The sequence below is a fragment of the Manis pentadactyla genome, chromosome 14, assembly GCF_030020395.1.
Source record: "Manis pentadactyla isolate mManPen7 chromosome 14, mManPen7.hap1, whole genome shotgun sequence".
NCBI lineage: Eukaryota > Metazoa > Chordata > Mammalia > Pholidota > Manidae > Manis > Manis pentadactyla.
This window is the reverse complement of record NC_080032.1, coordinates 64,667,770-64,680,920: the sequence shown is the minus strand read 5'-3', so window position 1 is coordinate 64,680,920 and position 13,151 is coordinate 64,667,770. Positions and strand designations below refer to the sequence as shown.

General features: G+C 44.7%; 1 protein-coding gene across 2 annotated transcripts; it reads right to left on the bottom strand.

Moving 5' to 3' along the window:
* Positions 1 to 3,441: 3,441 nt before the first annotated feature.
* On the bottom strand, positions 3,442 to 12,570 carry C1S (complement C1s). Of its 2 annotated transcripts, none has more exons than XM_057491411.1 (13): positions 12,400 to 12,570; positions 11,904 to 12,041; positions 11,377 to 11,454; positions 10,917 to 11,124; positions 10,542 to 10,719; positions 9,577 to 9,702; positions 8,929 to 9,128; positions 8,556 to 8,709; positions 8,072 to 8,187; positions 7,572 to 7,650; positions 6,910 to 7,038; positions 5,883 to 5,957; positions 3,442 to 4,637 (listed from the first exon to the last, which is right to left on the bottom strand). In XM_057491411.1, exons 3-13 carry the CDS (start codon positions 11,379 to 11,381, stop codon positions 3,841 to 3,843), a joined length of 2,067 nt encoding a protein of 688 aa, XP_057347394.1. In that variant the 5' UTR covers positions 11,382 to 11,454; positions 11,904 to 12,041; positions 12,400 to 12,570; the 3' UTR covers positions 3,442 to 3,840. The 2 variants fall into 2 exon arrangements, with proteins under 2 accessions (XP_057347394.1, XP_057347393.1); XM_057491410.1 differs by having other exon boundaries at positions 11,904 to 12,030.
* Positions 12,571 to 13,151: the final 581 nt, after the last annotated feature.

Below are 13,151 nucleotides of genomic sequence, written 5' to 3'. Positions count from 1 at the left end.
AATACAACAATTCTTATGAAAAATCAAAATGCCCTATTTCAAAATTGCCAGTTTATGCACTTATCAATATCCTGAAATTTAAAAAGTACTTACAACCCCTTACTATTATGTAAAATTATCAATCAAATATTTTTATAACTACAAAAAAATCAATTTTAAAACAAAATCTTTAATCCTGAAGATTTTAATGGAAGATTTGAAACCATGAAACTCCTGGAAGAAACCATAGGCAGTGAGCTCCTTAACGTTTGTCTTGACAATTATTTCTTTTATTTGACACCTAAGGCAAAGGTAACAAGCAAAAATAAACAAATGGGACTACATCAAACTAAAAAGCTTCTGCTCAGCAAAGGAAACCATCAACAAAATGAAAAGGTAACCTGTAGAATGGGAGAAAATATTTGCAAACCATGTATTTGATAAGGAGTTAATATCCAAATTATATAAGGAACATATCCAATAGGAAAAAAGGAAATGACTCAATTTTAAAATGGGTAAAGGACATTTTTCCAAAGAAGACATACAAATGGCCAACTGGTACATGAAAAAGGTGCTCAGCATCCCTAAATAACAGGCAGATACAAGTCAAAACCACAACGAAATTTCACCTCAAATCTGTTAGGATGGCTGTTACAAAAAGAATAGAGATAACACGCTGGGGACGCTGGGTAGAAAAGGGAACCCTGGTACACTGTTGTTGAGTATGTAAACTGGTACAGCCACTGTGGAAAACAGTTTAGAGGTTTCTCAAGAAATTAAAATTAAACTACCATATGATCCAGCAATCTCACTTATGGGAATATACCCAGAGGAAATGAAACCATTACCTCAAAGAGGTATCTGTATTCCCATGTTCATTGCAGCATTATTCACAAAAGCCAACATATAGAAACTTCCTAAGAGTCTGTCAACAGATGAATGGATCAGGGAAATATGGTGTGTGAATATATATATATATATATATACATACACATACACACATACATACATACACTACACACACATACACATACATATATGTATATATATTACAATAGAATATTATTCAGCCTTTAAAAGAAAGATATCCTGTCATTTGAGACAATGTGGATGAAACCGGAGAGTATTATGCTAAATAAAATAAGCCAAATAGAGAAAGGCAAATACTGCATAATATCACATATGTGGAATCTTACCAAAAAAAAGTCAAATTCATAGAAACAGAGAGGAGAAAAGTGGTTGCCAAGGAAGGGGTGGTCTGTGGGGGAAATAGGTTAGTAAGAGGGCACAAACTTTCAGTTATAAGATAAATAAGTCCTGAGGATGTAATTTGTCACATAGTGGCTATAGTTGATAACACCATATTGTGCAATTAAAATTTGCTAAGTGAGTAGAACTTAAATGTTCTCACAGAGACACAAAAAAATATAAGGGTAAACATATGAGAGATGCATGTATAAATTAACTTGATGGGGGAAATCATTTCACAATATATAGGTACATCAAATCATCATGTTGCACACTTTAAATATCTTACAATTTTATTTGTCAATTATAGCACAATAAAGCTTAAAAATAGTTTCTCACATTATTTATTTAATAAAAGAACATATACGCAGTAAGCATAAAATCATGTTTCCACAGAAAATGTTTCTGATACTAGGAATCACAGTAAAAGAACTCTAGAACATCCCCAAATCCCTCTCACCCCTTCTGGACTAGCCCAGTGTCAACAAGATTCCTTCCCATCAAGTCACCTTGGCCTCTGGCCATTATCTTCTCCCTGGCATGAGGAGTTGATCCACCAGTCCATTTCCTTCTGATCAAAGAAATATGACAATTCACCTGCCTGAATAAGTTGTCTTTTCCTGAGTCTCAAGCAGACACATGTTCCCATGTGGCAAGCAAAGCAGTATGATTGATACACATCAAGCCACGTGAGTGATTTTCTAGCCCTTCTAGGCCTTGCTGAGCCCTTCCAACCTCTGTAGTCTCTAGTGATGATTCATTTAGAATCCCTCCCTGCCATTCACCCAGGAAAATGATCCTGTAGTACAGTTAACCATGCAAAAACCATACCCATCGTACTACACAAGGCTGCAGCAACCAGCAAATTCTTCCACCAACCTCACCTCATCAGCAAGGGCAGAACCCAAACAGACCAAGAGTCTCTTTGGCAGGGATGGGCTTCCTTTTTCTGTTACCTGTCAGATTCTAGGTTAATTTTTTTTCTATTGCTCCAATTATAAAAAATGAGGAAAATTTCTACATCATGAGTATGTTTCTTAATCTTAATATTTTTCCAATTCTTTTTTTTCTCTAGAGGAATCCCCCTTCTCCCACCCAAAACACTGTCGTCTGGGGTACACTGTCAATTCCATTGCAGGTGTAATGACAGGCAAGTGGGGGAAGGTGGTTACAAGGCATATACGGTCAAGGAATAGCGTAAATGGCTTTGTGCTGTTTGGTTGACTCAGCACAATCCTTCTGGAGGCTCCCTATTATAATTCCCCTTTGATTCTTCAGACTCTTCAGTTATCGTTGTGGATACTTCATCAGTGTTGACCTTCAGTCTAAGGTCAACTGTTGAATTTAGCTCTGTTGTTCTGTGGGAGGTCAAAGTACTTTCTCGATGGGCTCCAGCTACAACCCCTTTGGCTTCTGATAAAAACTGTTCTCCTAAAAGCCACACGTCACATCAAACAGACCAGAGTCCTTCTGAACTCTTCCTCTCCGTCCATGGCTTTCATAAGACAGCCTGTTAGGGCAACTGCCGCCCTAGACAGCTCTCCTGTCCTCATCTGAAACATACTAATCTCTGCTGTGCAGTCATTTTTCATCACTAATTATTTGAGGGGGGAGGAGGAGTTTTATTTTTCATTTTCATTCCTTTAAAAAAAAATAGAAGAGAGAGTCTTTGGGTCTCTTGTCACTAGGACTTTCAGTCAGAACATCTTGGTGCAGAGATCCATCCAGAGAAGACATTGCTGCCTGACTGAAACATTGACTGAAACCATTAGGAAAGCAGTGAGAACATGTTGAATTTCTCTTGTTTTTCTTTTTTATTAAATCATAGATGATCTTTTACAATTAAGTACTAAAGGGAAAGTAATCTTCAGGAAACATATTGAAACAATTTAAACTTAAAACATTACACTTAAAGAAGATCCTAAACAGCCAGTGCTAACTGTTGTATGTGGACTTCTGACTGAAGTTTACATAATGAGTTTGAAGGTGCAGAATACAGTACTTGCGTTAAGGATGCTCGCGCTGATCCACAATAGCAAATTTCAGTTGGAAGAGAAGAGAATAGCTGAATTCCCTGTTTTCATGATGGTCAAATATTTGCTTTCATGATGCAAATAGATGCCTGGATTTCCAGAACACAACAGCCCCCTCATCACACCCCCTTCTATGGTGCTGAGGTCTTGGTGGGAAACAAGATGATGAATCAGCCAGAACTGGGTTATAACCATGCTTTATTACAAGTAGATAGCAGACAATGAGAATGATGAAGTAAATAGAACTTTGAACAGGCAAAGGGGAAATGAAAAATCAAGGGTATGCCCAACAATCAATTTCAGTCAGAACTGTGACACGAGGCGGTCATCAGGAAAGTGGAATAGTGCCAGATAGGGCTGCGCTTCCCGTGGTGATACCCACAGCTGGCATTCAGGGGAGAGGACCCCACAAATTCAGACCACGCTAAATGACTTCCAGCCAGGTATCCCAACGATCAATTCTATTTAAATCATACTTCCATGTCTTCTCTCAGTCACGGTGAACTAATGGGAATATTGTGAAGAATGGAAAACAACAGATGGCTATGGATCTTGGAGAGGCTGGTGGGGTATGTACGGGTTAGTCCGCACTGGGGGTACTATTTTCCTCAATTGTCTTCATTATCCAGTCAAGGTAGTTCTTCACTCGTGTGTACATCCCATAGGTCCCACACTGGGGACCCCAGGACACCAGGCCAGCCACGTAGAATTTGTTCTCTCCCTCGGGGTCCCGTACGGCAAAGGCCCCACCACTGTCCCCCTCACAGCTATCAACGCCCTTCTCCCCTCCAGCACAGATCATATTATTAGTGAAAACGAAGGCATTTATATCCACTCTGCGATTTACCACTTTCAATCCCCGGCAATTTTCTAAGGCAACAATGGGTATCTTTGCCCCTCTGAGCAGGATAACATGACTTTTTTTCTCTGTTCGGCCCCAGCCTGAGATCAGTCCCAGGGTTCCCACTGCAGGGTCGTAGTTTGGGGATGTGCCTGGCAGGCAGATAGGGGACACAGTGGGCCCCATTTCCACTGGGTCTTTCAGCCGCACCAGCGCAATGTCATTGTCAAAATTCTTACGTGTTTCTGGGGCGTCCATGATTTTCCAACCCGGGTGGATAAACACACGTTCAGCGGTGAGCATCTGGGCATTTGCCAAAACTGAGGTGACCACCGAGGAGGACCCGACGTACATCACGGGGTTGGGGTTTCCTTCCACAACGTGGGCAGCTGTCAGCACCCAGTGCTCATCAATAAGAGCCCCACCGGCCCGTGGGCTGGAAAAGAAGACTTGCCAGGGGAAGCTCTGTATGTCTGCCTGTACTCCTCCATGTATCCTCTGTTTTGCTTCAAAGGGCTTACTAGGGACACCGCAAACTGGGAAGGAAAAAGTGAGGTAGGAGGGAGCAGGAAACAGGTTGCTGGCCTCCTGCAGCTCCTCCCACTACTCGCTGCAGAGGTGCCTGGCACAGCATAGCCGCCCCTGCGTTTGGTCAGCCATCCCAGCACCTGCCTCATCCTGCACTCGCCTAGGGACCACACATCCCCCTCTGCCAATGCCACGAGCAGGCTTGTGGAAGACACTGGTCAAACTGAGGCAGTGCGTGAATTCCAAGGCCAAATGTCCACTCACGTAAGTGGACCGCGTGACTCGCAGCCCGCCCGGAGGCACACTTCACCCCAGGCTCAGCACAGGCCCAGACCCAAAGCTGATGGCCTTCTTTACTGCGGTCCCAGCTGCACCTGAGTCCCTCCCAGGAGTCGGCGGAAGCAGGGCAAAGAGAGGGCTCTCTTCTTCCACTTGTCATTCCTCACTGACGGGGCCCAGGTTTGACCACTTCACCAAGACCCAGTGTAACTAAAACTGAATTTTATTTCAGATGAAGTTGGCTTCCCTAAATCCCTCGCTGGTCAGCCTGAATGGACTCTTGAGTTGAGCATAACAGACTTTGGTCTCAGACAGACCTGAGTTCAAATCCTACCCCTGCTCCTCACTGACCGTATGAACTTGTACTCAATTCACTTTTCTGTGAAACGGGACTAATAATGCCTACCCCATAGGATTGTTGCAAGGACTGGAATGAGATAATAAATGAATTAATTAGCTCAGCCCCTATCTCTCAAAAACACTATACCAGGATCAATATTATTATCCTGGCTTCGCCTGAGAGCCTTCTGCCTGACTCTGACCTGTCTGCAACCCCTCAATTCTTTTATCCCTCTATATCTTGTTGCCATATAAACTTTAATATAATAACTAGATTATTCAACTCGTCTTGTTTCTGAGTGTTGATTCCTCACTCCCAATTTTCAGTCCCCATGTTTAGCAATCTGACATCCCTTCACTATGCCTACATTACCAAACTCCACTGGCACTGTCTCTGATACCTCTGTCGCTGGCTGGGCTTTTTTCAGCTAGCCTGACTCAGTGTGGATGAGGAACACCCCAGGGCCCCGCCCTCCCACAGGCTTCCCTGTCTCCCCACCAACTGAGCTAGACTCTGCTAGGCCTGGACTCCTAAGTCCTTTCCCAAGAAGATCCCAGCTTCTTTTAGAAGGTGACCCCCACTCACCTGTATCTGTGGCTGGTTTTATCCCTAACCAAACCCAAGCCCTGATTACCTGGAATACATTTTGGCAGCTCTGTGCCCAGCAGCTCATTCACCCAGCTTCCGTTGGCCACACAGTGATATTCCCCTGCAAGAGCACAAGGGTCACAAGACATACTCCTCAGCACATCCTCTCTCTTCTATTCTCCCCTCCCCACCATTCATTCAGAGCCTTAGCTCCTCTGGGATTGAAGGAGGGCATCAGATCAAATCAGTGAGGAAAGACTCTTGAGAACATCCTCCAAGCAATCCCTCTGCCCTCTGTCCTGCCAAGGGTGGAGGAGGATCAGTCTGATAAAAGAGGGTTATGGTGGAGATTGGGAAAGTGCTTCACATGGGAAACTAAATTAAAAGCAATGAAGTGGGACATATTATGTCTTATCCAACTCTCCATCTACCAACACCTCTCCATCAAGAAAGCCAGTCATGGATGGGTGGAGAGGGTGAGGGGGATAAAGGGACACAAAAATCTCAATCATAATATAAGTTGGTCACAGGGGTGATAGTGAGCATGAAGAATATAGCTAATGGTTCTCTAACATCTTACTATGTTGCCAGATAGTAACTGCGCTAGTGGGGGTAAGGATTTAATAATGTATGTAACTGTTGAACCACTGTGTTGTATATTTGAAACCAATATAATATTGTATAGCAACTATACTTCAATTTAAAAAGAAGAAAGTCAATCACTATAAGCCAGTGACTTAAAGCCAGAAGCATTATTCCTGTTGGATCTACATTAAATAATTGGTCAAATGCTGGAATACATTAAATAATTGGTCAAAAAATAAATATTGTAGGTGGAATTCCTGCAGAAGTTGTGAAGCTAAGCTCGGTGACCTCTGCAGTCCCCTATGGAGGACCCTGTGGAACCCACCCTGCCCTATTTGAAAACCATGTCTTTAGACTAAGCCAGGAAGATTAGCAAGTCCATCCCATCCCCCTTCAACTCTCTTTAAAATCCCCTCCAACCCAGAAAGACTGTGCTTTTCACCCTGCAACACACACTCTTTCTTTTTTCTCTAGTCAAAAAAACCTACCACTTCCTTCAATTTGCAGGTAGTAATAAGGCTCCTCACAAGTGTAGTGAGTGACAGAACCAAATAAAGTATCTTCTGGATCTTCAACTTTACCATGCTGTATGGGTTCAGGAGAGCCACAGTCCACAGCTACAAGAAAAAGGCAGGAGAGGGGCAACCGGGCCAGCCACTCCCTCCCAGGAAGAGTCCCTGGGCCAGTGTCATCCTCCCAGCCATCTGCCTCACTCCTTTCCACCCCCACGTCCATAAGCTCACATGGGATGAATCCCCCACACCAGCCTCTGTAGCCATGCTCTCCAAGTGGCATCACTCAACTCCCAGCCCACCAAGTCCTGCCAATTCAGATAGTGCCTTCAAGGTGACAAGGAGAAACCTGATTCTCAGTGTTCACTGAGGCCCCTGTAGAAGCCAGGAATGGACCCACATGGTGCTATTAACTCTACCAATCCCATTGCCCCTTTCTTTGGAAGACACCTGCTAACTTGGCTAGCCTGGGACCAGATGAGGACTGGGACTCCATGACTGGCTTCCCATCTAAACCCCAACCCGACCTCTCACAAGCCTAAAGAGAAACCATGCATCTGAATCTTGATGCACTGATCTTTCAATTCCCTTTGGGAGGAAATAAAAAAAAAGAATCCCATTTTTAAAGAGATACATACGTTGACATTTCAGTCTGGAATTACTCCACCTTCCATTGCTTTGACATGTAGAATAGAAATATGTTGAACCAACACTTCCCTGGAGAATAAGAGACATCATCATCATCATCATCATCATCATCATCATCATCAGTTTATAAGAGGAGATAATGGAGAATCAAAATTAAAAATGGAGTCAATCTCTGGCCTCGGATCAGGGAGAAGTCCTCACCACAAGAAGCTTGGGGACATCTCAGCAGAATAACCCAAAGCATCCAGGAGTTGGGGCTAAATGACAACTTTACCCCAGATTATCAGCTCTCCTTCCCCAGGAAGACAGGGCAGAAAGAGTATGCCAAGCTGGCCAAGGAGCTTCATGACAAGGAAGGACTGCAGGTCCCAGCCCTTCTGTTTGTGGAGAAGAGTTTACACCTTGCTCAAGCATTCAATAAACAATTGGACAATTCCAGCACACTCATCCTCACCTAGGGATTAGGGAGGAGCCCCTAACAGTACTTCACCTGTACAACTTCGAACCCTTCCACACAGGTTATCTTCACCACATCTTTGAACACATATTTTGCTTTTTCAGGCTCCCATACAGAATAGGCAGTGACTTCTTTAGGACAGGGGATTGCTTGGAAAGGACAGAAAAAAAAAATTACCAAATAGTTGGAGGATCTCTGTTCTATTTATATCATTCTCACACTTTCTAAAATTGTTTAGCCATCTTCAATCTTGATGCCAAACATTCCAACATGGAGATGTCTAAAATAATATGGCATTATATACTAACTGCCCGCTCCCAAGTTGTGTGCACCGGCAAGTCCAGTTGAAGGATTTCTTAGAGGCCAAGGCACTTCTAGCAGCCACTGACTGGTTTGGGTCTTGCCAAGGAAATGGACTATCTCAGAATCAAAACAATGTTTCTGTTTCGATTTTACATTGTCCAGGGACTTTGCTGCCACTAACCAACAACCAAAGAGTAAGTTCTCGGTTACTCACGATCTCCACGGTAACGAAGTTTCCAGCCTCTTTTTTGCTCATCGTGATCAGTTTGGAAGATGATATTAAGAGCATTACTCTGGGTTTCGATGTTTATTGGCCCAGGAAATCCATCGCCACAAAAAGGACCAAACTGCCGGTCTCCTGCAACAAACTGAAAAGAAACAACATGGTGAAATCAGAAGACAGAAAGAACTGAAAGAAAGAGGTAAAAATGGAGGGGATATAAAAAATAATAACAAAAGGTAGAAGGTAACATGAAATAAGAAAAAGGAGGTGAAAAGAAAAGGAGAGGAAGAAGGGACAATAATTTGTCTTCAAGGAGAAAACTCTCTGTGTGAGTTGGGGAGAAAATTCATGACCCAGCACGCACAACTAAACTGTCAGGGCAGTGGCCCTCTGAATCGGCTGGTTCCACATCAAAATCTTCTCTCCGCACGGTCACCACCACTTGGAACCCCTCCTCCAACAGGATCTGATATTCGCACCTTGAGTTCTCTGGGTACGGATTGGGGTAATTGGGACTTGTGATCTCCCCAATCAGTGTAGTGAAGACATCCCCACTGCAATTGACTAGGGAGAAAAAAGGAAAAGGGAAACCAGATATAGAGACAAGCAAAGAAATTTCTGCCCTATTCTCTGACTCTTCTCGTGAACCAACAGTCCCTGACTGGAACCCGTGTGCCACGTTTACACACCCAGGACATGGCAATGGAGACACTCAGTGCCTATTGGCTTTCCAACAGGAGCTGATGATAGAGCCTTCCATGGCTTTGAACAGCCCCAGGTAGACTCTGCACAGGCATCTTTCTCTCTCTTCCCTAATTAATTAGCTTGATTCTGTGGGCTTATCTGCCTCTGCTCTTGTGCCTCTCCCTCAACTTACAGATCCAAAAATATATATACATGTCAAATCAAGGCTGAGGCTAATCAAAATTGGAAGGGTAGACAAAGCCCTTACTGAAACATCAAACCGTTCCAAATCCCAGGGAACACACACCCCTCCTGATGCCAAGCTCACCTCCGCAATTCTTCATATCATCATGGAGGAAGTATTCCGGGGGGCAGGAGCAGAAGTAGCCACCAATGAAGTTGTTGCAGAAGTGGCTGCAAGGGGCATCTGCAAAGTCCGTGCACTCATTTATATCTACAGGGAACAAGGAAAGTTCAAGGTCAACGACAAAGACCTGGAAAGAAAAGTGTGTTTAAACCCAAAACTACAAGGGTAAGAAAAAATAGGAAAAGCCTGTTGCTTAAAGACCTTCAGCGAATCACATTTCAGGATGGTATTATTATGTATAACTCTCCTGAAGTATGACTGCAGAGGTGTGCCCTGCCATGGCACAGCTGTGAGGGAGCTCTCAATGCCAGAGGCCTTGACCTGTGTCACAAGCGCAGCATTTCAATTCTAGAGACAACACTGCAAGCTAGGTGTGTTGATATGTGTTCTGCGGGGAGGAGGAACCATTAGCACATGTATTATTTGATACGATATTGTGGCACTCCTGTCAGATCTAAACAATAATTTGGCTTTATGAGATGATCTGACTTCATCTTAGCCTGGTGATACATGCAGAAGCACACAGAACTTGAAGGTGTCTTGGCCATTGAACAGGTTTGAATACCATACATTCCAGGTGTGACATTTGGTCACTGATCTTTCCTGGTCCTCTCTTTCCTTATCTTTAAGTGGAGGTAGTAATACCTACCTTGAAGACCTGAGGTGCAGATTAAGTGAACACAGGTGTATTTTCTAATGCAGTGCCCAGTTCATCATGGTTCTCAATAAATCACCCTTTGCTATCCAGTACTACCATCATCATCACCACAAAGATACAATCATGTGCTTGGATTTCACAAAAATAATTCATGGAGGAACTCATGCCAAATCAACACTTCGTGAGAGTTATAAACAGAATACTCATCACTGCACTTTCTAATCTTTCAGCTGGATCAACAAGGCACCCGGAGAAGGTTGAACCTTACCGACGGCAACATAGTATGCCGCAAACCCCGTGAATCGCTCCTCGTTGGAGAAGTCCGACCTAAAGATCACCTGCAGTTTATTGTATGGGACATGGAACTCTTCCACAATTGGGGAGTTGGGATTCTTGCTGGTCCTTCGTCCACAGAGTTTTCCTTCTTCAAAGTCTCCTGACATTATCTAAGAGAAGAGGCCAAAAGAAGCTAAGAAAGGTAATATTTCAGCGTGGAGTTCAGAGAAAAAGGGACAGAGAGAATAGAACAGGTACCACCTGAAGATTATTTGCCTCTGGTTCCCTGCATGCCTGGGGCATGCCCTCCCACCTCCTTCTCCTTCTACCACCCAGCCCTGCGCTCTGCGTGTGGACGACACTATACCTGCACTGAGTCATATGCACAGTTCTCTGACAGCTCTATGTCCAGATGGGTGAAGTAGAGATGGATCCCGTGCCCTTCAGGAACTTCTATTTCCCAAGATTTCTCTATCTCATTGGGGTAGGCCTGAGGATAGTTAGGGGACAGGATCTCCCCATACATAGTAGGCTCAGCATACGCCCACACCAAAAGGGAAAACAGGACAATGCACCTGAAAAAAAAGGCATGTGGAGAGATGGGTGGCTCAGGTCCCAGTGGACCAGTGCAGAGCACCAGGCTTTGTCACAGGGAGAGGGGAGGGGGAAGGAGGGGGCAACAGCATGTTCTCTAAGGAGAATCTTTGTTTGGAGTCAAGCAAAAAGGTCCAGGTCAAACCAAACCCAGGCTTCCATCTGAGCTGTTGTCTTGAGAAGATGAAGGGAATGGAGTCCTTGTGCATCTCTGTAGACTCATGGGCACTTACCTCATCTCTGGCACTGTGTCTGCCCGGGTGAGTGGCGTGTCTCTTGGTCCTGGCTCTCGGCACCTCTGGACTTTGGAGCTAAAGGGATGGCAGACCTGGCTATATTTGTCTAATAAACACAGGCACCTGTTTGGCAGTAGGGGCCACCTGGGGTACAGTGTCACCTTCATACAAATCACACACAGGTTAAACAGCTATATCCCTGACCCCACCATATGACAGCTGCCCTCTCATACCCTCCTTGGTGCTGCTTCAATTCCTTTCCTGGACTAAAATTAAATCTTTTTCTTCTCCATCGCTTCCCTGGAACTTCTTCCAGTTTTCTCCCCCAAGACATGAGTACTTTGCACCTGTTTTCTTCCTTCTCAGGTCTCCTTCCTCACCCCCGCCCTACCGCCCTCTATCAGTCTGTCTCCTGCCCTCCCAGAACAACATTCCATTTCCACTAAGGTTGTCAGAAGTCGTTCCCCATCACGATCACCCACCCAGGACATCCCCCCCTCCTCTGTTGGCAGTGACCCCCTTACCCCTTCAAACCAGCTCTCCTTTTACTGTGTTCACTGTTGCATATACGTCTGCTGATGCTCCCAGTGACCACTGATGGGGAATGAGCTTTCCTCCCTAGAGGAAGGCAGTGACCTTGGGAGAAGTGGTCTGCGACAGGGCTGGGTGGGCAAAGAGAAAAGAGGCAGCTGGACGGCAAGATACTTGAAAGGAAATGTATTCCCTCAATTCCCTCCATTAATTTTCCAGATGTTTTCCCTTTACTAAAAGACAAGATATCTTCCCAAAGTTCCTAGAAAAGTCTTGCCAAAAATGTTCCCACCTCTGAAAACAGTGGTAAGTAGTGGGGTGATGTGGGGTTGGCAAGGTCAACCTAAGAGAAATAGGTTGTCTATATTCTGCCTTCCTTTTATTCTGCTCTTTCCGGCCCTCCATCTTTACCCAAAATCTTCTATGTGAAGTTTTCTGCCTTTCTTTTCTCTTCCATCAAAGCTCTGCTTTTGTTTTTAAGGTTTTTACCTTCAGAAGCTGATGGGAGCAAGTGGGTCAGTCCCCTCTCTCTTGTCAGTGGGCATGCTGGGCAACCCTGCCAGCAGCCAAGAAGGGCAGCCCAGGGCCTGGACACTCCTCTGCAGGAACCTCCGCCGGCCTCCCTGTCCCGGTTCTGTTCATATGATTCCCTTCCCCAGTGTGCATGTCTGAAATTCCCTGATCAAAACAGAGCGGGGGGCTGGGAGACCATGGCACAGGGAAAGGGCAGCTCAGCCTTGATCCTGGAGCTCCCTCTGCTTTTGAGACAAGAACTGCATCCTTCCTGAGGCCTGGGATTCCTCTCTGTTCAGGGTTCCAGGGGGGAAAGGAGGAGTGGGGAATTTCACAGATTGCCTAATGCTCTTCTTCAGCCAAAGGGTGTGTTACAGAGTTTTCAGGGAAGTCAGGTGATTTGTGGGAAAAGGAGGGGATTAATACTGTGGGGGAGAAAGCCAAACTAAGGAAGTCCAACCCTCCAACTGTGTATGAATCACGAATTAAAGGAGAGTAGTTATCAGAAATGCAGACCTTCTCTGCCTTTAAGGCAAATTTAATGGTGGAATAATGACATACCTAGACCTAAACTGGTGTGGGAGGGACGATGCTTTTTTCTCTTCCTAAAATCCCCTCCACATCTCCAAACATCTAAATTCTATCCACCAATCAAGCCCCAGTTCAGAAGCAATCCAGATTCCCTTATCCATAACCTTGGGCCCAGATGTGTTTCGAAATTCAGAATT